Source organism: Gadus chalcogrammus, chromosome 8, assembly GCF_026213295.1.
Source record: "Gadus chalcogrammus isolate NIFS_2021 chromosome 8, NIFS_Gcha_1.0, whole genome shotgun sequence".
NCBI classification, from domain to species: Eukaryota; Metazoa; Chordata; class Actinopteri; order Gadiformes; family Gadidae; genus Gadus; species Gadus chalcogrammus.
The window spans coordinates 7,417,400-7,439,899 of record NC_079419.1 but is presented as its reverse complement, the minus strand read 5'-3'; the positions used below and the strand labels follow the sequence as shown (position 1 = coordinate 7,439,899).

Sequence of the window (22,500 nt, the reverse complement as noted above, 5' to 3'; positions counted from 1 at the left end):
CAACAGGTCCAGACCGAGCTGCGGCGGTGGCTGTGGCGGCGTCACTCTCAGGGTTATTTCTCCACCAAGCGCCCCGCTACCGTCACCCAGTTCACCGCCCTGGACCAGCGCGGGCCCCCAAGGGCCTCCCTCAGACACAGCTCTGCTGTGTGACTGTACCATAGCATACCATACAGTACCCATACTGTACCATACGGTACCATACCCTACCGTACCGCCCTGTAGCGTGGCATACATCATGCCATATCATACTATACCTACCCAACATACCGTACTGTAGCAGTACTGTACTGTAGTATACTTTACCATACCTAACCGTACCCTACCTTACTGTAACATACCGTACCGTACTGTTACATACCGTTCTGTACCGTACCGCACTGTAGCAAACCAGACCAACACTGTACTGCAGTATACTTTACTCTACCATACCATACCGTACCATGCTACATTGTACCGTACGTTACTGTAACATACCATACCATACTGTTCCATACCTTACTGTTCCGTAACACACTGTACTAGCATATGACACAACATCATACCATATCATACTTTACCTACCCATCATATTGTACTGTACTGTAGCATTCCATACCGTACCCTATGATGCCATGTTGTTCTACCGGACCATACCATCATTTACTGTACCCTACTATATCACACGGTACCATACCATAACATACTGTACCATAACATACGGTACGATACTATACTGTACTGTACAGACACAGCCAGCACCAGAGACTGTTACTCCGTGCCTCTCACAGCCACAGATATGAAGGTAGAGGCGAGGCCGTGCGGAAAGGGAAATACATGCAGACAGCTCTGGAGACCTTTGTGTTGGTTGTACTGAGCTAGCATGACATTCACGATGTTCCCGTGGATATCGTTCAGCGATATTTATTCAGGGCGTTCAAAGCCGTTTAACAAGGTGTGTTTGTGTGTGTGTGTGTGTGTGTGTGTGTGTGTGTGTGTGTGTGTGTGTGTGCTCAGCGTCATGTATGGCGTGCATGCATGGGACAGTGTGTATGTTTAAACACTGCAGTTGTGGAGATAACCCTTTGCAATGTTATCTTGTTTTGATGTCCTCATGTGCTGTGTGTCTACAGTAAAAACTCATTTTAGCACGTTTTGGCTTTTGTTGTCAGGCTCCCTTTCCAGTCAGATAACCTTTTCTGCCTCAGCCGCAGGTTTAAGCATATTTACTGATCCACATGCAGTACATGAATCGGGAAGCGTTGGTCAAGCGCCCCCTTGTGGTTAAATAATGGATTACAGTCGTGTGGCTGTCTTGATTTTCAGCATTACTATTTAGTCAATCAAATTAAAATATACTGTATATTATTAACGTAAATATACAATATATGCATTATAATTTATAAACATATATATAAACACAAAAAAAAAGTTAATTCGATAGTAGTAGTAAAATGTATTCATTATATATTAATGGTATGGAATATGGAAGTCAAATTAATCAATTGTGCCTTTTCCGTCAGACCCCTTCCTCTGTCACAAATTAAAGCCTCTTGATGTCGATAATTCTTAAGCATTAATTGTCTCAAAATTACTTCTGAGAAAGCATCATTAATTTCCCTACTGATTCAGTCTTTTTTTTTTTTTGCCTGTGATGAAGAAGCATATGACGTATCAAAGCGTTGATAGGACAAAATAATCCTGCACTGTGCTCCAGATATCTGATGAACTTTACTGTCATGTGTGGCTTGCACTGTGCTCCAGATATCTGATGAGCTATACTCATTGTGTTTACATGTGGGCAATTCACATATGAACTCCTTTAATGTACTGCTATCAACATTGGGTTATCATTAATATGAAATAATTTGTGAGGAAAACATTCATAAACAGAATCAATGTTGCATTATCGGACTTATTTTTTTTGCATGTACGTCGTAATTAAAACTTATTTTATATGAAAGGGGTGCAATGTTGGCAAAATGAACCTGAACATCTTTTACGATTTTAAACACATCAAACAATGTTTGGAGCAACCGCATAAAATGTAACTAACTGTTCCACTGTATGAAAATAAATGAAAAACAAAATGTTAGTCACGACGGATGGATTTATTTTGCAATCAAATGAACACATTATTTTTTAACATTATTTGAGACAACAGAACCGTGTAATACACACTCATATTACAGGCAGAGCAAAAATAAAAGTTGATATACCAGTTATTTATTTTTTTTACACTTAGATAACCCATTCTCAACCAAAGCGTGTCACACACACACGCACACACACACACACACACACGCACACACACTCACCAAAGCGTATCTCTCACACACACACACACACACACTGCCTTTACAAAGCAAAAACATAGAAACACGCACACAAACACACAGAGACGCACACATCATCATATCCTTGCTCTGTCCATCAAGCTCATGAATAGACACATTATTCCACTGAGATTCAAATTTGTACACGCTTAAAATACAGCGGTGTAACAAACAAAAACATTCAAAAGAGAACACGGTTTACAGGTATCACAGGTCGTCATCACCGAGAGGTCGAGCCATTAGCAAAAATATTGAAATATTTGCATTTACATGTGATCAAAAGAGAGAGACATCATTTGTACACAATGGCAATTGTGAAATAGCAGGCAACGTTTATCAAAGCGATGATGGCACAGTACATTCATAGAGTTCAATGGCCACCGAGAGAGTGTGCAGTACACACACACTCATGTATTACACTCATATAGATATATACACGTATTCTTGTATCACTACACGTTACAGGCTCCACGGGCACAACTGCCAAATCAATGGCAAGACCGTTGATTATTTAAAGAGTTGTACTTGTACACATGCACCAAATATCTGTCTGTGTGTGTGTGTGTGTGTGTGTGTGTGGGTTTGTTTGCAACTCCGACTTGCTTTTCGAATATAGACCCCTGGAAATAAAAACCAAGTCAAGTACTAGGTGAACCATTGTATAGTAAAATTATAAAGAACACATTTCTAAGACTAAAACTAAATATGCAGTTCTTTTTTTTAGAAGATGAAAAATACCGGCAGAGGTCCCGAAAACCAAAAAAGCACACGTAGAGTATATGGAGCTCATGCTCATCATACATCCACCTCCTCACACCACTAAAACACTGCGGCATCGCCTTCGCTCCGCTGTAAAAAATACTTAAAATCTGATTGGGGTCCGCTTGCTAATTTCAAAGGCAGCCCGATTAACCTTTTCTTTTGCAGTTCTTAATATCGCCAAATGTTGTATGTTCTTTTTTTTATTTTTTTATTTGCCTTTTGTATTCCACCCCGTGATGGGCTGCCCCTTTGGCCAGGACCCACCTGCGAAAGAGTTTTGAAATCACAATTTGTTTACCTGAATAAATAAAGTAAGTAACTAAATTCTCTCATGTGCTTGAGAAGCACACCACACCCAAAACCAAAAGAAAACTCCAGCTGAAAGACACAAGTAGCAAAAATAAATAAAAGCAAAAGACTAGCTTACATTTAGCTTCTTATCGCACCAAAATCACATTACAAAACCTAAGAAAAAATTAATAAATAGCATTTATTTTATCTAAACTTTAACACTGAGCTGCCACGCTGTGGTGGACGTGTCACATGGCACGATGACGATGAAGAGAGGAGCTCTTTGTGTGTTTTATCACAGTAACAGCTTTGAGACATGGTCGTTTCACATCAGAGCTGGAGGGGCCCGCATTGGGGGCCCCAGCCAGATGAGGTATCGGCGTAAGGCGCCACCAAACAATTCAGATTTCCTGGTCATAGAAACACACCAAAAAGGGGAGAGTGATCTTCAAATGAATACCCTCAGCAGTACCCTACCGGCACGCACACAGACTACGTAATGTACTCAATACACATATATACACGTATACAGTATATACTGTGTACATACTGTATATATATGTATGAATATCGCTATTGTTACACAATCTCCACAGTGTCTAATATCTAATATATTTATATATGTACACAACCCAACCAATTCTGAATCAGCAGTTATCATCACATCTTGAGTCACAATAAATCTATAAATGAATAAAGAATGGAATCACCCAAGATCGGATTTCAACCTCAACAACTATGGTCACCACAACTTTGTGGCGTCAAGCTTGCTGCCTTCAGGACAAGTACACACCTTTGTTGAAGATGGCATCATACACCGTTTCTGCGTGTATATAAACGATGCTAGCTTGCCAGCACTTTCACTTTCTTTTTAAATTAAATAGATATATCTAGCTTCAATTAGGGATAATCATACCCATTGGAGCTTAGGACAATATAATACTGTAGGAATACACATGCCTTTTGCATTGATCTACAATAGATTGGTTTTAACAAACATTTGGCCTAAGTGTCGCCTCAAAAAGATTGCACTTCATGAGTGGTCAAGAGCAACCAGTTTCATTCATTCATATTCATGTGTCATGGAACTTTGTTGACCGTCATTTATGTACAATAATACAGCAGGTATTCAGTCCTGTCAAATAATACTGACATCCTGTCTATAAAACGTTGTCTGATAATGAACAATGTTATCTCATCAGCATATAATAAATTCTTATTTTCCACCTCAAGAAACCTGATCATGTAAGCACAAAACATGTGTTGTTTTCTTTAGTGTTTTATAAGCATGTCATGAATTATGGTTATGAATGGTTATTGTTCTTAAAATGTTCCAGGATTGTCAAAAGCTGTCGTGTTAAAGCATTATTTCCCTTATTTACTTGTTTATATAACTTATTTGTCCCAGTGCCAGGTCGAAATGGATTTGTTTTAGTTTTATTTACTGAGCGATGGTCGCATAAAAGTGTAAATGTTGCTGTAACAAATGGCCAACACATGTGTACAGTTGCACATCATCACATCACAAAACATAACATTTACCCTTGCTATGAATATCAAAATTTCTTCTTAGCAATATTTTAAAAAAGAAAAAAGTCCAATATCAGCCAGAGAAAGGAAAAAAATCTGCGACATAATATACACCAAAATAATACAATAAATAAACTACATTTGAAATTTAAGATGTATCTAAAATTAGATCATAAATTAACAAAAGCCAAATCAATTAAACTAAACCAACCAACCTACCTAAATTAAACTCACATTAGCACGGACATAAAATGAGTGCATTATTGAATTACCGTAAAATTAATGTTGTCGTTAATTCTGACTGACTAGGCACTTGGGAATGTCTTTTGCAGAACAAGCTGGGAAACAAGACAACACTGTTGTTCTCATGAACACTATAGCTGTTGCTGTCGCAGTCGTGCCTGACGCTGTAATCCATATAAATACGTATTAGTGCTTACCTAATTTTGTCTACTACTAATCACCAAAATTCTGAGTGATGTCCTTCCCAGAGGATACCAAAAGTGTTCTTTGCGATGAGGAGAAAGCGATGAGATGAGATGTGAAGATGATGGCAGATGAGCTAGATGATTCGCCCGATCGTTAACACGGGGAGAGTGTTTGTCTGGTTTTTTTTCCGCCAAACCAATTAGTTTGGCATGCGCAGGTTTTTGTCTCTAGGATACTATTGTAGGGGTCGCGGGACACGGGATGAAATCTACAGATTGGAGCTCCAGTTCCTTTTGTTGAAAAGGTCATTAAAAAACAATCTATTTACAAGGTACAAGGTATCAATCTATGATTTGATTATTAGTATTTTCTTTAAATAAATATCTTTTGACATACTCTGTACTTATGGCTGTAAAAAACCTCCTTTTTGTTTATGATTTGAAAAGATATAACACTGAAACAGTTAGCATTTGTACAAGCAAGGCGGTGGTTTGGTTACTGTTTCAATGTTGGGTTGTCGACCGACCCGTTTTTGGGCAACCTGTAATGCACTTTGAAACACTTTGTGTACATTACAAAAGCCACGCGTTAAGCTCTCCAGTTGTCTCATCCTTTTTTTTTTCAATGCTGATCAATGGTTTGGCATACAGTTTAGCAATAATAACAAACAACACTAATTGTAAATGATCTGGACAGAGAAAGAGTAAGAGAAAGGGGGGAGAGAGAAATAGAGAGAGTATTAAAACGTTTAAAAAAATAAAATTGAACAGACAGAATTGTCTGCATACGTTTAAAAGCATCTATACTATATCACTATTCAAAGGGTGTGGTTAATTAAGAGTGCATTGTGCCATGAACACAATTCCAATACATACAATAAATTGTACCCATTTCAATCCAGCTCCTACCAAATAACTTTCAAACAAAGCATTTGCATTTGTGGATCACCAAACGTTTGCGGAAAACTTGGAGCTGGGGAGTGGGGTGGGAACTGAGTGGGTCGGCCCACTTTTGGTCACTCTTATTGGTCTAGAATGTAAAGGGGCTGGGGAGGGGGGGCCGGGTTAGTACGGGGACACCTTTTATCGACCAATCAGGCGCTCAGGTGGGCAGGCTCAGGTTGGCGTTCTCGGCCAGGGGGCTGGACATGCGTATCTGGGAGCTGCTCTTGCTGAGGATGGACAGCTGGGTGCCCCCGTTGACCCCGCTGCTGGCCAGAGACGGATGTCTCTGCTGCTTCAGGTCCACCGCGAAGTAGCGGTTCACCGTCCAGCTGCGCCACTTCCTCTTGATCTCCGACTGCACCTTTGGGGGAGAAACCTCAGGACGTCACTTCTTTTGACTCCCTCTGCGGCCGTAGTACCCGGGTTTGATCCCCCCGGGGTCTGCGGCGCGGCCTGCCTGTAAGGCGTGGCTGGGTTGGGGACTCTAGAGAAAGAGTCCGAAGCCCACTAAATCTCCTTAAATTGAACCTTTCTACTGGAGCTAATTACTCTGTTAAACAAGAATAAAACGAGCCCATCAACGAGTCAACCCATTCTAGGGGATTACTCGCCATCAATTGTTTTATTCTGGTCCATATTTGCCCCAACCTACTATGGGAAAATCCCAGGCATCTCTGAGATGATTTAGCTGTAACTGTAGCTACACCCACAAGCCACCGGAGGCTGCTATTGGGAAAACATACATAGTGCAGGTTTAATGACATTGATCTGAAATCATTGCCGGTTGCCCTGGATAAAAGCGTCCCAGGTCGTTAAGGAAATAGTCGTGACCCTAGCGATCGCTTTACAGAGCAGCAGCGTTGTCTAGACAATCATGGTTGGATCACTGGTGTTCTGGGGCTGAGCCAACGAGCCATGCTTACCTCTCCGTTCAGGAAGCAGTAGAGGACGGCGACCACGAAGCCCTGAGGGGAACAGAGGAGTCAGGAGTGAACACAGTAGCAGGACTAGGACGTGCCGCTCTCGGGTTGAGAGCAGCACCCTGCAAATGAGACTCCCAGTAAACCATAGTGACCTCTGACTGTCATCGCTCATGAAAAGGTTATGGCACACGTGTGATCCGTATATGTGCATAAGATGTGAAACAGTGAAACATTACATAATATGCTAGTTTATCACATCAAAAAAAGAAAAATACTAAAGCAACACAATGCAGCTTTATAGCTACTGCCACGTGACTTAAAACCTCTCATTTGATCTTTGACCTTGGGCTGTATCTCCCATCTAATCACGTTTGTCAGCACTAGGCAAAGCTCTGTGTGTGGGTGTGTCTGTGTGGGTGTGTCAGTGTGTCTCTGTGTGTGTGTGTTTCAGTGTGTGTGTGTGTGTGTGTGTGTGTGTGTCAGTGTGTGTATGTCAGTGTGTGTGCGTGTGTGTTTCACTGTGTTTCAGTGTGTATGTCAGTGTGTGTGTGTTTGTGTGTGTGTGTGTGTTTCAGTGTGTATGTCAGTGTGTGCGAGTGTCAGTGTGTATGTGTGTGTGTCAGTGTGTGTATGTCAGTGTGTGTGTGTGTGTGTGTGTGTGTTTCAGTGTGTGTGTTTGTGTGTGTGTGTTTCAGTGTGTATGTCAGTGTGGTGTGTTTGTGTGTGTGTGTGTGTGTGTGTGTTTCAGTGTGTATGTCAGTGTGTGCGTGTGTCTGTGTGTGTGTGTGTACCTGGAAGGATCCAAGCCCCAGCTCAAACACCAGCCTCTCTCGCTTGCTGACGTCCTCGGGCGAGAAGGCGAACACGGTGTAGTGAATACCAAACAGCGGGATGAGCAGGAGGGTGGAGCGGGCCAGGCGCCTGCACGTGCACAACACACACACACACACACGCACACGCACACAGACACACGCACGCACACGCACACACACACAGGCAAACACACACACACACACACACACGCACACAGACACACACACAGGCAAACACACACACACACACACACACACACACACACACACACACACACACACACACAGGCAAACACACACACACACACACACACACACACACACACACACACACACACACACACACACACACACACACACACACACACAGGCAAACACACACATGCACACACACATATGCACACACACAAGTAAACACACACACGCCATACACACACACACACACACACACACACACACACACACACACACACACACACACACACACACACACACACACACACACACACACACACACACACACACACACACACACACACACACACACAAGGTTACACTCCTTCAAATTCCATCTATCCTCCACCATGACAAAGAGAAAAAACCCAGGATGCGCTAAATGGTTTCAATACGTTTCAATACGGCACGCAAAACACGCACACGTCAGGGTCATTCCGCCTGAGCGCGTTTCCATCGGCGCTTCCACTCAACGGGTGGTGTTTTTTTTTATTTTGGGGGGGTGTCAGTGAAGTCACATCAGGGAAAGGTTCCAGACTGGCTGCTGCAGCTGTCGCTTTTTAATTTAGCGTAGGTACGTTTCCATGATTAGGCCACGGCGCGGAGTCTATCGTGGTGTCGGCAGACGTGACAGGGAGTCGATATGTGCGGGACTCGCTTTCTATTCCCGCACTCGTTTCCACTATCACACTATCACTATCACACTATCACGTTTCATTTGCCGCCGGGTTCATTTTCTTTTCGAGCGTTCCTCTCAAGACGAGTATGAGACTGTGTTCGTACAACATCGAAACGCATTTAACCTAATGGGTGTTTCACACAGAGACATTTGTTCATTTGTGTTCAAGCATGGGGTGGAGGGGAGAGATTGAGATGCAGTACAGTCAACACGGACAGACAAAGCAAGGAAAACAGGGTTTATATGGTGTGCATTTCAATGACGTCCCCCCTTATCCATAGATTATTATTGCATTTATTTAAATTGAACTGTGAGAGAATTGTGCAGGATTTTTCCCTAAAATACTACAGCTAATGTTAAATAAGAAGCATTATAACTTTCCTGCCAAGCGTCCATTAGCTATAATAAACATATATAATCAATAAAAAATGTATGTAATATAAATAATATTTCTTAATATTGAATGACAAACGTCCGTCCAATGTCCAACTGCTAAAATGTGCATTTAAAGACTTGTTAATAATGAAAGGCAAACTCCCTTTTATGAAATCTGCTCCTCTCATGTTATATTTGCTTGTTTCACTAAATCCTTAACAATTCACATCTAGGTCTAGAAGAGGCTGCGTGTGGTGTAAAAGTGTGGGAAATACACAAATATCATTTCACGCAATGAGAGGAGACACACTACCAAACACACGTGCATAACGAGAAAGACACACGGTACAAATGCAGACTCACACACAATCACACAGACAGACACAATCACACACACACACACACACACACACACACACACACACACACACACACACACACACACACACACACACACACACACACACACACACACACACACGCACACACACACGCACACACACAAACTCACTCATAGTCTAATTGCAGATACAAAAAAACATAGACAAACGCACACACACTAAAATTGTAATGGCGGATACGAGCAAATAAAAACACACATACACACAAAGACACACACACACACAAAGACACACTGACACACAATCACACACTTACAGTGTGATGGCGGATAACTCTGACATCCTGCACGAGTGCTGAGCCGCCTGTGTGGGCTCACTGAAGCATTTCTGAGCACAGCTGCTACACAGCACAAAGACAACAACAACAACAACAACACAGCCACAAAACAAGGACAACGTCTTTAGGGACACTCATGTCTGGAGGAACTCACACAGACAGACGGTTGCACATGTTCACGTGCGCCCGTACACGCACACACACGTGAACATACACACACACGCTCACAGTCAAACAGACACGTACCTGGACAAGTACACACACGCAACACACACACCTACACACATGTATAAATATACTTGTGTGAATGCACACCCACACACCCCCACACCCCCCCCCACCCACACACACACACACACAAACACATTGACTTATACTCACACACACACACACCCTCCTCCTTACGCACTTCCTCCAGAAGCACTACACCCACACACACACACACACACACACACACAAATACATAAACACACACACATAATACGCATGTATACAAAAACACCCGCACACTGATCATGTCTGCAGACACATGGAGATTATCCAACCAGATGACAATAGAAATGTGGGGTCTTCAAAGACCACTCGCCTTGTCGCCTAGCTGGTGCAGAACAACAAGGCTAAATATACATACAGTCCAGTCCATCCTTCTGTATACACTTTATACACACACTGTACATACAATACTGGTGTACAACGAGATCAAAGCTTACTGGGCCAACAGCCAGCACGTAGCCATGGTGATAAGGTGATGAAAGGCTAGTGTTTAGGAGGAGGAGGATGAGGAGGAGGAGGAGGAATGCATTGGAAGCTGTATGGTCATGATCCCACTGCCCCCAGCGTGTTTTATCACCAAGGGGAGCAGGGATGGATGATGGATTAATCTTTGACGTAATGCAATGATCTCAAGTGACACCGTGGTGTTGCGTGTAAAGGATTCAGGTATCTGGTTATAGAGCAGTTCGTGGTTCAGAACTGTTCAAGGAGCGTTTAGTTAAAACAACTCGGGTCTGCTTACATATGTCATGATGCTGAACGTCGCATCGTTTACAGCGTGAGCTCACCATTTCCTCACGGACTGTTCAAAGCCAAAGCTACACTGTCCCTGGGATTGGTTCACTTACAGGTAAATGCTGGACTCGTTGCCACCGATGTCAGGAGACTGCAGCTTCTGCACCAGGATGATGATAATTCCAACGAACAGAACAAAGTTGATCTGCGACAAGAAACAGAATTTGACATTGTAACCAAATGTGTCCTCCTCACCACAAAGATACAATTAGATGGAAAACAATATTTTAAAGATATTGTATAATATGCACATTTATTTCAGTTTGAAGCGTGCTCTGACACTAATTCTGTCATGTTCAAACGAACATGACCAGCAGCAGATATCTCATGGTCAACGTTTTATCATTGAGCTTCACTTTTCTTGGGTGTTCAGGGTTTGAAGAGAGAAGAGAGCAGAAATATTGCATAATGTACCTTAAAATAAAATGTTATTTGTGTTGTGATGGTATATACGCTTTGTTTAGTTATTTGCCTTCATACCATTATGGAAGCTACCACTGGTCCCTTGATCACCCACCAGAGGGCAGTGTTCTCATTGGTATCCCAGCATCTGGAGTGGAAAACGGAAACTATGTCAATTTGCATGATCAAGAGTCAAGACCCATGATGGAACGCATGAATTCGTAAGGCGGAAGCTTCTTCCCTGCTTTGATGTTAATGAAATTAAGATAACTGGATATGACTGGATATAATATATTCATTGTACGCGAAAACATCTGGGATTGTTTTCCAACTGTGGTGTTGTTGGTGATTCGTTCAGATTGATTTTTGTCTATTAATCATACAACAACATTCAAGTATATATTTAACACAAGACAGAAGGTACTGTATCAGAACTGCTTCATAAGCTGTGTTGACGGTGCAGATAAAACCTTTTCTAGGGTGAAGTAGTGCTCAGACTCACCCAGTGTCATCAAAATGGAGTCTGAGAACAGCCCAGACTGTTACACAGATAGTAGGAGTTCCTGTAATAACAGTGATGAGTATTAAAACCCTGCATTGTAACAACATGCCATTTATCTTATAAATCACATGAATCCATACAATTACAAAAAACAATAGTAATGTACACAATACATTCATTCTTAGTATGATGAGCACATCTGATGGGCCAACTGCATATGGGAATGTTCCAGAAACAAATCAACCCAGTGTTTGCTTTTTTGCATAGCTTTTCCCACAACAAGACTACATTTCCCATGAACATCACAAGACACACTGCCGTGTCTTGTCTCACAGCACTGCCTAAGCTCACTCAGGTAATACGAAGATCTCTGTTGGTGTTACAGACCTATAGAATACTTTTATTTTGAAATGATACACATGGGGGTTTCCGGGGTTCAGGGCAGATGGTACCCACCCCAGCCGACGATGGTGTACCAGTAGAAGTACCGTCTCTCTGGGAAGAAGGTCTCCACCAGCAGGGTGAAGAGGTAGAGCCCCTCGATGAACAGCCAGAAGTAGTTGGACATCACACAGTAGTGGAAGAACACCATCACAGTCTTACACGGCACCTGCAAACCAGAAATCACAGAAAATGTGCCTTCAGAAAAATGTAATGTATATATATATTTTTTTTTCAGTTGTAAAGGAGGATAAAATTCCTAATTCCCTGGTGCATTTGGTTTCTTGCCAAATTCTTGCCCCAGAAATAGCTGATTAAGATTGTGCCAATAGCAACAATCAAAGCACATTTAAGCCCCTCTGGGATTATAATAATAATCGTTTGTCAAAACAATTATTTTTTGTCCAAGCATTTTTTGGTTTTTCTAAAAAACCAATGTGCCCTTCTGGTTGGGAAAAAAATGCAAATAAATAAAAATGCTTGACAGCAGCCAACATCAAAAGAAAAAAAATCCCTCCTTGCAGCGACTCTGTTTCACCGGAGATAGTCGTCAGTAGCGACAGGGATGCTCTAGGGGGCAGCAGAGTGTAATGACGAGTTTCACCTTTAACACAAACTAATTATGAATTACCCACATTACGCTCCAACAGCAGACAAGCAGAGGACCTATACGCTGGATTAGCCGGGGCCACGTTTGATGACATTATTATTGTCACCGTGAGGCTGTGTGTGTATGTTCCCCAGCCCCCTAACAGGCGACTACATGCGACCCATGTTTTCCACGGTGACAGTTAAAGGCCAAAGAGCCTTTAAAAAAAAAGAGGAACTGGCGAGAGCAGCAGCGGCTGGGGCCATTGATATGATAATGTGTCTTTCCAGTGGCCTTGCTTAAAAAACATTAACATACATAAATAGCTTTATTTATCTAAAACAATGCCCGCGCCGGAGAAGGCTGCTACTGCATGGGTAATCGGGAGGGAGGGGAGAGTGTGAGTCATCTAAGAGCATGTTTCGCTTTTTGTTAATAAATAAATAAACAAATAGCAAGCCTCCGCGTTGGGTTTGAAATCCATTTGAACGACGGACGGCGCTTAAGAGGGGAGACGGAGAAAAACAAGGAGGACCATGAAAGCTCACTTAAAAGCCTATTAGAATTCATATAGCAAGGCGACGGTAACTCCCCATAATTTTACATAATCAACTGACATATCACACACACACACACACACACACACACACACACATACACACACACACACACACACACACACACACACACACACACACACACACACACACACACACACACAAAACACACAAAACACAAAACACAAACAAAACACACTGGTGATTAAATTTAGAATGGGGAGCTCTTGTGTGGTTGGGTTAGTCATCACCGTGTAAGTAGCTAGCTGTCAATAGCATATGTTATAAAAGCAGCTAGCGCTTTAGGAACATATCGTGCTCTTTGCTAAAGAGCTAAACATACAGAAGCATATATACATATATATATATATCTGTAAGTATATATATATATATATATATATATACGGATGTATATATATCGGAATATTACAGGAGACTTGTGTAAACCAGGCCCTGTTGAGAGTGAATAGATAGAAATAGAATGAAATAGAATAGATAGTGGAGGGACTGACGGTGTGTTCGAAGCAGTGGTCACTGTCCTCCTCTTCAGCGTACAAAACGCCGTCCTTGATGAAGACGGAGATGGCCCGCAGGATGAAGGACACGAACAGGTTCATGTGAATGAAGTTCCTGGTGCAATGGAGCTTCCTGGAGCATGATGGTGGTGGGGGGGGGGGAGAGTAGGGAGGGAGGACTATTGAGTAGGAGCAGTTGGAGAGCGATATCATTCATATGCATGTCTTTTAAACACAAGTTACACAACATCGAAACAATAAAATTTCAACATCTGTAGATGACCGACGTTTTCGCATTCGTTATAAACCAGGCTTCCGAAGGTATTGACGCATGTTTAATGTACACTGCCGTAGCTTGAATAGTTCTTTAAAAAATAAAAACACAACAGTGACCAAACTCACCTGAATCTACAGAGGATGACCATGGCTGTCGTGAGAGACACCAAGGATGTGCTGTAGCCCACGGTGTACAGAGCCTTCACCGACGCATAGTACATGTCCTACACACGCACACACACATGCACACACACATGCACGCACGCACGCACGCACGCACGCACGCACGCACGCACGCACGCACGCACGCACGCACGCACGCACGCACGCACGCACGCACAACCAACCACAGACAAAAACAAACAAACAAAGAGAATGTGATTAAGTATAGAGGCAGCCATACAGGTGATGGGTGGTTATATCCTGACATATAAGTGGGGGGGGGGGGGGGGGTCCTACTGGTTTGGTGGTGTTGTCATCAAAGAGGCAGACGTCCACGTAGTGCGGGAACGGCTCGGACCAGCCGTCCTCCGTACAATTGCGGACCACCTTTCCCATCTCTGTCCGGCACAAGGAACACACAAAAACCACAGTCCCCATCACGAGCCCGCACACGCACACGCACAGCAGCAGGGGTGCGTCAGAGACGACGCGGATGAACCAGAGTTAAAATTGTGAATGAATGAGGAGGCATGCGCGACTGCTGTTGCTACGACAACAACGACGACAGGGACGTGCCTTCGTGAGGGTTCATGAATTCGTTGAAGAGTTCTGGACAGTTGACCTCCACGACCTGGCCCACGCCGGCCGCCTGCCAGCAGGTGAGGTTGTCCCACAGCCACGGGCACCCTGGGGTGGGGGGTAGAGGGGGTGGAGGGGGTGGGGGGCAATGGATCAGACGACGCAAGTGAAGGGTCGTTTATAATTCATTCTTTACTTAATTGTATTTTTTCACGAGACGACAATAACAATAACCACAACAACAATAAAGACATGTGGACACAAAAAACCCGCAGATACAACATCAAACAACAATAATAACAGCAACAACAACAACAACAACAGTAAAGAGTGAAAGCTAGATTAAAGAGATGGCACTTGTTTACGCAAACAATCATTTCGTGTTCGTAAACAACACCTTTTTAATTTGGCGTGGATGTGTGTGGTTCAGGAACAGGGTTGATAATGGATGGAATGAATGTCGACATTCAAAATGATCACACATTTTTTTGTTTCCTTCATAACAAGGTATGTCCTTGATTAATGAGAGAGAATACTTCAAAGTTCAATTCAAATGGGTACCTCATTTTCAAGATCAATGCACAACTTCAAACCACAGTAAAAATCAGTTTGTACTGCTCCACAAAATGGCAGATTTTCCCACACACTGTTTTGCTTCAGACTCTGTAGCTGAATCATATAGCATTGTGACCAAGCGTGAGACCCCTGTAAGTAAAATAAACAACTAAATAACTCCAAATAACGTAGTTGACCCAGCAGCCCACTGTGGTAAGCGGAGATCATTCGCATCTTTAGTCAATTTCGAAGGATGCACCCTTTTTATTTATTCCTGTGAAACAGAGGGCTTCAAAATGTATCATCATCCTCCAATTCAGAAAAGGGCCTTCTGAGAGACACCGGCATTGGCTCAAAATGTAGGCTGAGAGAATCCTGGCCTGATTTAACTAGACTAACGAGGTCAGATTCATGCAGAATGCCGGAAGTCTTTTTAGGCAACTCGGGTTCATTCCATCACAATGTTCATGACTCTACACATATACCATGTCCTCAATGCATAGTGCCAGCTCCTTTTTTCATGACTTTTTTCTTTGAGCAAGTTGTGAGCGAGATGGGATCCAAGATGGTGGCTCATGCAAACGACTAGGACAGAATTCAGGCAAATGCTTTTATGATACTCTATCCCTCCCTGGGACTGTTTCTGTCTGTCCCGCATCTTCATGCAGTTTATCGCTGCCCTCTACTACTCTGCTGCAGAGGCAGCGAAAAATCAATCCCCCAATGATTTATGGACTGAGAACGTTTTTGTGTGTGTGTGTGTGTGTGTGTGTGTGTGTGTGTGTGTGTGTGTGTGTGTGTGTGTGTGTGTGTGTGTGTGTGTGTGTGTGTGTGTGTGTGTGTGTGTGTGTGTGTGTGTGTATGTGTGTGTGTGTGTGTGTATGGGGGGGGGGTGCATGTGCATGTTCATGTGCAGGTAGTAATAATGCATTACTACGATGCAAGAGTCTGCGAGCATGTGTGTTAATATAATTAAGCAGGTGCTTGTGTCTGTCTGTGTGTGTGTGTGTGTGTGTGTGTGTGTGTGTGTGTGTGTGTGTGTGTGTGTGTGTGTGTGTGTGTGTGTGTGTGTGTGTGTGTGTGTGTCTATGTGCATGTGTGTGTGTCTATGTGCATGTGAGTGTGTATTTGTGAATTGGTTTCTACCCGTGCGACTATGTGTGTGTCTATCACCATGATTTGTGTGTGTGTGTGTGTGTCTGTGTCTACATGTGTATACTATCTACATTTGTGTCTACGTGTGTGTCTGTGTACATGATGTGTGCATGATCTGTTGTGTGTCCCCGAGTTAAGATGTTGCTCCATTCTGCTTCGGTCCTTAATCTGTTTTGGTTCTGTCTGGTGAGCTGGACATGAATCGAATGACTTTTTTTAAAGGGCAGATAGCAGAAAAATGGTAGAGTGGTACGGCTGAGACACACAGGACAGCCGCTCTAGCAGAGGATTGGCGTCTGTCATTGGCTACAGCCCCCCCCCCCCCCCCCCCCGCACACAAAAAAACATGTGAGAGGCGCCCCAAACGTTCACACAATGCTTGTCACACACACACAAACACAATGTCATGCAAACAAACCCACACACACACACACACACACACACACACACACACACACACACACACACACACACACACACACACACACACACACACACAGTTGTACAAATGGTGGCAAAACAAGACGTGCACATTTGCACCCATTTTATACCAGATATTTTACGCGTTTTGCCAATATCAAAATTAATATCCGATTGCCCAAAACCAGGGGTGACCAGGGTCTTAATTCTGATCGCACACAGATATGATAACAAATAGACACTCACACAAACAGTGGAATGAGTTTGGAAACATTAGCATATCATGAATATTCCAGACACAGGGCCTCCATACGATATGGTTCCGGTGAAACAGCAGGATACCAATCACCAGTCAGGCCCAGATTGGCTGCTGCTCGGCAGCCACGACGGGAGGAGAATGTCATTCATCATCTCTACCGGAGAAAGGTCGGCTGCTGCCGGCTAACCACCAGCAATCACTGGAGCAGGATCTCTGGGATATCGACGGATCGCTCTGTTGGACCTCGCTCTCTCTCTCTCTCTCTCTCTCTCTCTCTCTCTCTCTCTCTCTCTCTCTCTCTCTCTCTCCTTCTCCCCCTCCCCTCTCTCTTTCTGTCGCTCTCTCTCTGTCACTCTGTCACTCTCTGTCACTCTCTCTCTCTCTCTCTCTCTGTCCCTCCGTCTCTCTCTCTTTCTCTCTCTGTCCCTCTCTCTCTCTCTCTCTCTCTCTCTCTGTCACTCTCTCTGTCACTCTCTCTGTCACTCTCCCCTTCTCTCACTCTCCCCCTCTCTCTCTCTCTCTCTCTCTCTCTCTCTCTCTCTCTCTCTCTCTCTCTCTCTCTCTCTCTCTCTCTCTCTCTCTCTCTCTCTCTCTCTCTCTCTCTCTCTCTCTCTCTCTCTCTCTCTCTCTCTCCCCCTCTCTCACTCTGTCTCTGTCTCTCTCACGCTTGCTTCCATTCCACTGTGTAAACAAGGATCCAGAAATAAAGACATGGGGGTTGGTTAACTGTCCTCTGCCAGTACTAGGAGGGCCCGGTCAGGGTAAAGCTGAGGACATGATGCCCTGGCTCTTGGAAGGCTAGTAATGAACACAGTTTTAAGGCAATCTACCTACATCAAAAGACATGACTACTGACACATAATGACAGAACCAACAACACCTTAATTTGTTAGAAATTACATATTCCTAATGAATAAATACTAATTATTATAGGCATAATTTAGCATTACTGGCATAATTTAGCATTACTGTTACACCCACCCACCCACCCACCCACCCACCCACCCACATACACACACACACACACACACACACACACACACACACACACACACACACACACACACACACACACACACACACACACACACACACACACACACACACACACACACACACACACAAATACCAACACAAGGCACCTATACAACAAACATATTACTTTAAAGATGGGGTTAACAAGGCTGTAAAAAATCCTATTGATTCATAATTCAAAATAATTTCATAAATTTCTGTAAATGTTTAGGCGGTATAATGTTGAGGGGATGTTCATTCTGTTTATAATCACCAGGTAGAACTTTTGAATAACTGCAACTTTGAGTAGACAGCATTTACAAAGCATTGTTCTTAAATTAATACACAATAGTAAGCAATTCAAGTTATAAATGATTAATCAAATATCGACAAAATGGTTGATGATTTACAAGTCGGTGATTTAGAAACTATTCACAACGTATTAATAATGCTTTATAGGCATTTAATTAATGCTGAAAATCTTTAATTAATTCAGGTAGTTATGAACCATTTGTTAAGTATTTTGTGTGAGCTCATCTAAACAGAGCACTATCCATGCCTTACTACTTATTACTATACTTGGTACTTCTGCAATGGTACTTGAGGCATTTCCAATCTTGAAATCCTATTTATAAATGCTTGGTAAGGCACCGATAGTACTCGCTTTAGCTGGGCTATCACAGATTACCTAAATAGTTATTCCTTACTCCATAAAGTATTCATTAATTGTAGTCGATTATTCATGTATGAATACTCGTATGAACCATGCTTCTTAAATTAGGAACTTCCTGTTTACTACTTCTTGATGAATGCTTAACAGTTGCAGTTACTCTAAAGTGCCAACAATGACCTAAACATTTTATATTCAGCCGATTTTGGTCAAATGCTCTGTTTCAGGTAAAAATTAAACATTGAATTATTCTATTGTTAATGTATTTCCAACCAGTACCTAAAACATACAGTAGGTTGAAATCCTCAAAAAAAAAAGTCGGCAGAACAGAGATGAGGATATTAATTATACAATGGATGAAGTAGACATTCAAGGTTAATCTTAGGTACATCCCGTCAAAATGAATCGTTCTCAAATTCCTCCAATTCGGTTTGATAAATTCAGTCTTGTGAAATATAAAGTCTCCCTTTTATGTGCATACTCAATGTGTGGGTGCTGGCATGCATGCTGTGTGTGTGAGTGTGTATGCGTGTGTGTGATTGTGTTTCCGACACTACAGAATCACTCTGGCGGCTCACAGAGACATTCGCTCCCTGTCATGAGTAACGTTACTCACATCCCACCTCCTGCTCCAAAAAAAAGCTCCTGCAGTTCATGAAATCAAAAACTGATTACGATACACTAAACAGAACATTGAATAGCAAAAAATAACTCACTTATAGGCCTTCACACATGAACTCAAGATTAACTCTGGAGAATAAGGTCAGAAGATGATCAGAGGTTGCAATTTCAAACATGCAACTCACAACAGTAGATAGGCCGTATTAGACGTGTTCGAACATATCAGAGAAGCTCTGTATACTTTAGATGAGTGTTGGTGCCTTGGTAGAGCGTGTAGGACGAAGGCCGTAACGGGAGAAGCATGCTGTGGCATTCGCAGTGTTTTTGGCGAAACACTTTGAAGCTGGTGGCTGAGGCTACCAACTCCGTATTGCTCAGTCTTTTTGTGGTGATATCATCACTGCATTCATTCAGACACATCCAAAATATAAACAGAAGAGTCGAAAGCAGAAAGAAGTCAGAACGGAAAATACAGGCCAGAAGAGGGGAGTACGGAGCAGCTTCACTCCGTACTCCGGTGTGGGGCCAGTGGTGTGATAGAAACATCTGTAACACGCCAACTCGCTCGATGGGAATTCTCCGGCTCTCAGATTCTCAGGCCTGTACAATTGGGAACGGTTAGATTTAACTCTCCGGAGGGGCGGATTCTGACATTTTTCTCCATACATCCAGCCCCACCATGTATTATATGGGGAAGTACAGACTTTCGCTCTAAAAGTTCGCTTTTTAACTGAGCTTCCCTTTTCCTTCAAAAGTAGGGCACTTTTTATACCTCTCCAACTATGAATGTTTTCACACTTCACACTTGACACTACACACTACACACTACACACACACACACACACACACACTACACACACACACACACACACACACACACACACACACACACACACACACACACACACACACACACACACACACACACACAAACTTTAGTATTTAACAAGGCGAATAGCCAGTGAGTCAGTGAGCCGGCTGGGACTCGCAGTAAAGCTGGGGTGTGCTTTTCCTCATGCATCCCCAGCATGGGGTGTGATAGCTAGCTGCCCATATCAACCAGTCAACCGCCAACTGTAATAATGACTTCCAGCACTCGCCATCCTCATTTCCTGTTGTCGGGGGAGGGAAAAAAGTGCGAGGGCGTCGCAGTCGGAGGCCTCACACAGACATTGAGTCTCACTTGAGATCACTGGATATACACAGACACTTACTCTGGTGAGAGAGCTCCTGGCCGTCGAAGGGCTTAGGCCTCACTTTGATTCACGATACTCTGAAAGGGCTTTGAACACGTTTGTTGTCTGTTTCTGAAGGTCGAGACAGATGTGAAACAACGCAAACATCAGCCTGTGCTTTCACTTGGTGATGCTCCGGGGAACAGAATCGTCACCGCCCCAGTTCATCTCGTAATGGGGGCCTGATGACCTCATGCCCTTATGGCTTCATGACCTCATGACCTTATGACCTCGTGACCTCATGAGCCCGTGGCTCTCCCCCCCCATCTTGACCTCTGTTTTTACGCACACATGAACACACACACACACATGAAGTGTCGACATGCACATACATTCCCATACTGCACTTCTGATGTGGTATGTACATACATATACCGTACCGACGGCGGTGGCTTTACTTACCAAACTCCAGGTCATCGTTGGGGGTGTGCTGCTCAATCTGCTCCATGCACTTCTCATGTTCCCGCTTGATGATGCAGTGTCCTGAGTACGAGACCACCTGGGACACACCGGTTCACACACACATGCAAGCACACACACACACACACACACACACACACACACACACACACACGCACACACACGCGCACACACACACACACACACACACACACACACACACACACACACACACACACACACACACACACACACACACACACACACACACGCACACACACACACACACACACACACACACACACACGCACATACACGCATACACACACACGCACACACACACAAAGACATTTATAAACCTTTTAAATCTGTTCCTTGATGGGTCAGAGAAACCATTAAAGGAGACATATTATACCACCAGGTGTGAGTGTGATTAGCCTTACAAGCCGTTTCGAAAATCTGCCCCATATGACGTCACTAGTGGGCGTGTCCACCTAGATCTGTGCTGGATAGATCAGTCTACCAGCCTACCCAGTGGACTGAAGTAAACGTTGCTCATCTATCCATCACAGATCTAGGTAGTCACCCACTAGCGATGTCATATGGGGCAGATTTTCGAAATCACACTCACACCTGGTGGTATAATATGTCCCCTTTAATGTAACACTCTCCCCCCTCCCACACACAAATATGTGTGTGGAAGTACATGGAAATTCTCACTGCCTTTACAAAGCATAAACAAAGAAGGGCACTCACAAAAAACACTCACACGCACACACACACACAGACACACATGGGAATTATCACTGCCTCATAGCATCAACAAAGGAAGGCCAAAATAAACACACACAAGCACACACAGACATGCACACACAAACACCACACACTTGCACGATACAGGTGGCATATTTATCCGCGTAGCCTTATCAATGGCTTTCACCTTCTTCGTCACTCTCTCTCTCTCTGTTCATCCCTACTCCCCCACCATGATAGGATAAGCATAATATAACTCACCCTTCCCCTGACCCTTGTCTGACTCATCTCTCTGTTTCTCATTCGCATCTGTTTCTCTCTCTCTCTCTCTCTCTCTCTCTCTCTCTCTCTCTCTC

General features: G+C 43.3%; 2 protein-coding genes across 2 annotated transcripts in view; one reads left to right on the top strand and one right to left on the bottom strand.

Moving 5' to 3' along the window:
• The window catches only part of LOC130387454 (vasoactive intestinal polypeptide receptor 1-like), a 19,403-nt gene extending 19,088 nt beyond the window's left edge, over nt 1–315 (top strand). The window contains exon 13 of the mRNA XM_056596544.1: nt 7–315. Within this exon, the coding sequence (XP_056452519.1) occupies nt 7–153 (147 nt within the window). The 3' untranslated portion in view covers nt 154–315. The remainder of the gene's footprint in view (nt 1–6) is intronic.
• A 1,765-nt stretch (nt 316–2,080) lies between these two features.
• adcyap1r1a (adenylate cyclase activating polypeptide 1a (pituitary) receptor type I) overlaps nt 2,081–22,500 on the bottom strand; it is a 26,670-nt gene continuing 6,250 nt past the window's right edge. Inside the window, exons 3-15 of the mRNA XM_056596542.1 lie at nt 21,395–21,491; nt 15,061–15,171; nt 14,782–14,882; nt 14,449–14,546; nt 14,044–14,179; nt 12,401–12,554; nt 11,945–12,005; nt 11,521–11,590; nt 11,094–11,185; nt 9,952–10,035; nt 7,986–8,115; nt 7,195–7,236; nt 2,081–6,632 (exon numbers count right to left, since the gene is read on the bottom strand). Coding sequence (XP_056452517.1) covers nt 6,429–6,632; nt 7,195–7,236; nt 7,986–8,115; nt 9,952–10,035; nt 11,094–11,185; nt 11,521–11,590; nt 11,945–12,005; nt 12,401–12,554; nt 14,044–14,179; nt 14,449–14,546; nt 14,782–14,882; nt 15,061–15,171; nt 21,395–21,491 — 1,380 coding nt within the window. The 3' untranslated portion in view covers nt 2,081–6,428. The remainder of the gene's footprint in view (nt 6,633–7,194; nt 7,237–7,985; nt 8,116–9,951; nt 10,036–11,093; nt 11,186–11,520; nt 11,591–11,944; nt 12,006–12,400; nt 12,555–14,043; nt 14,180–14,448; nt 14,547–14,781; nt 14,883–15,060; nt 15,172–21,394; nt 21,492–22,500) is intronic.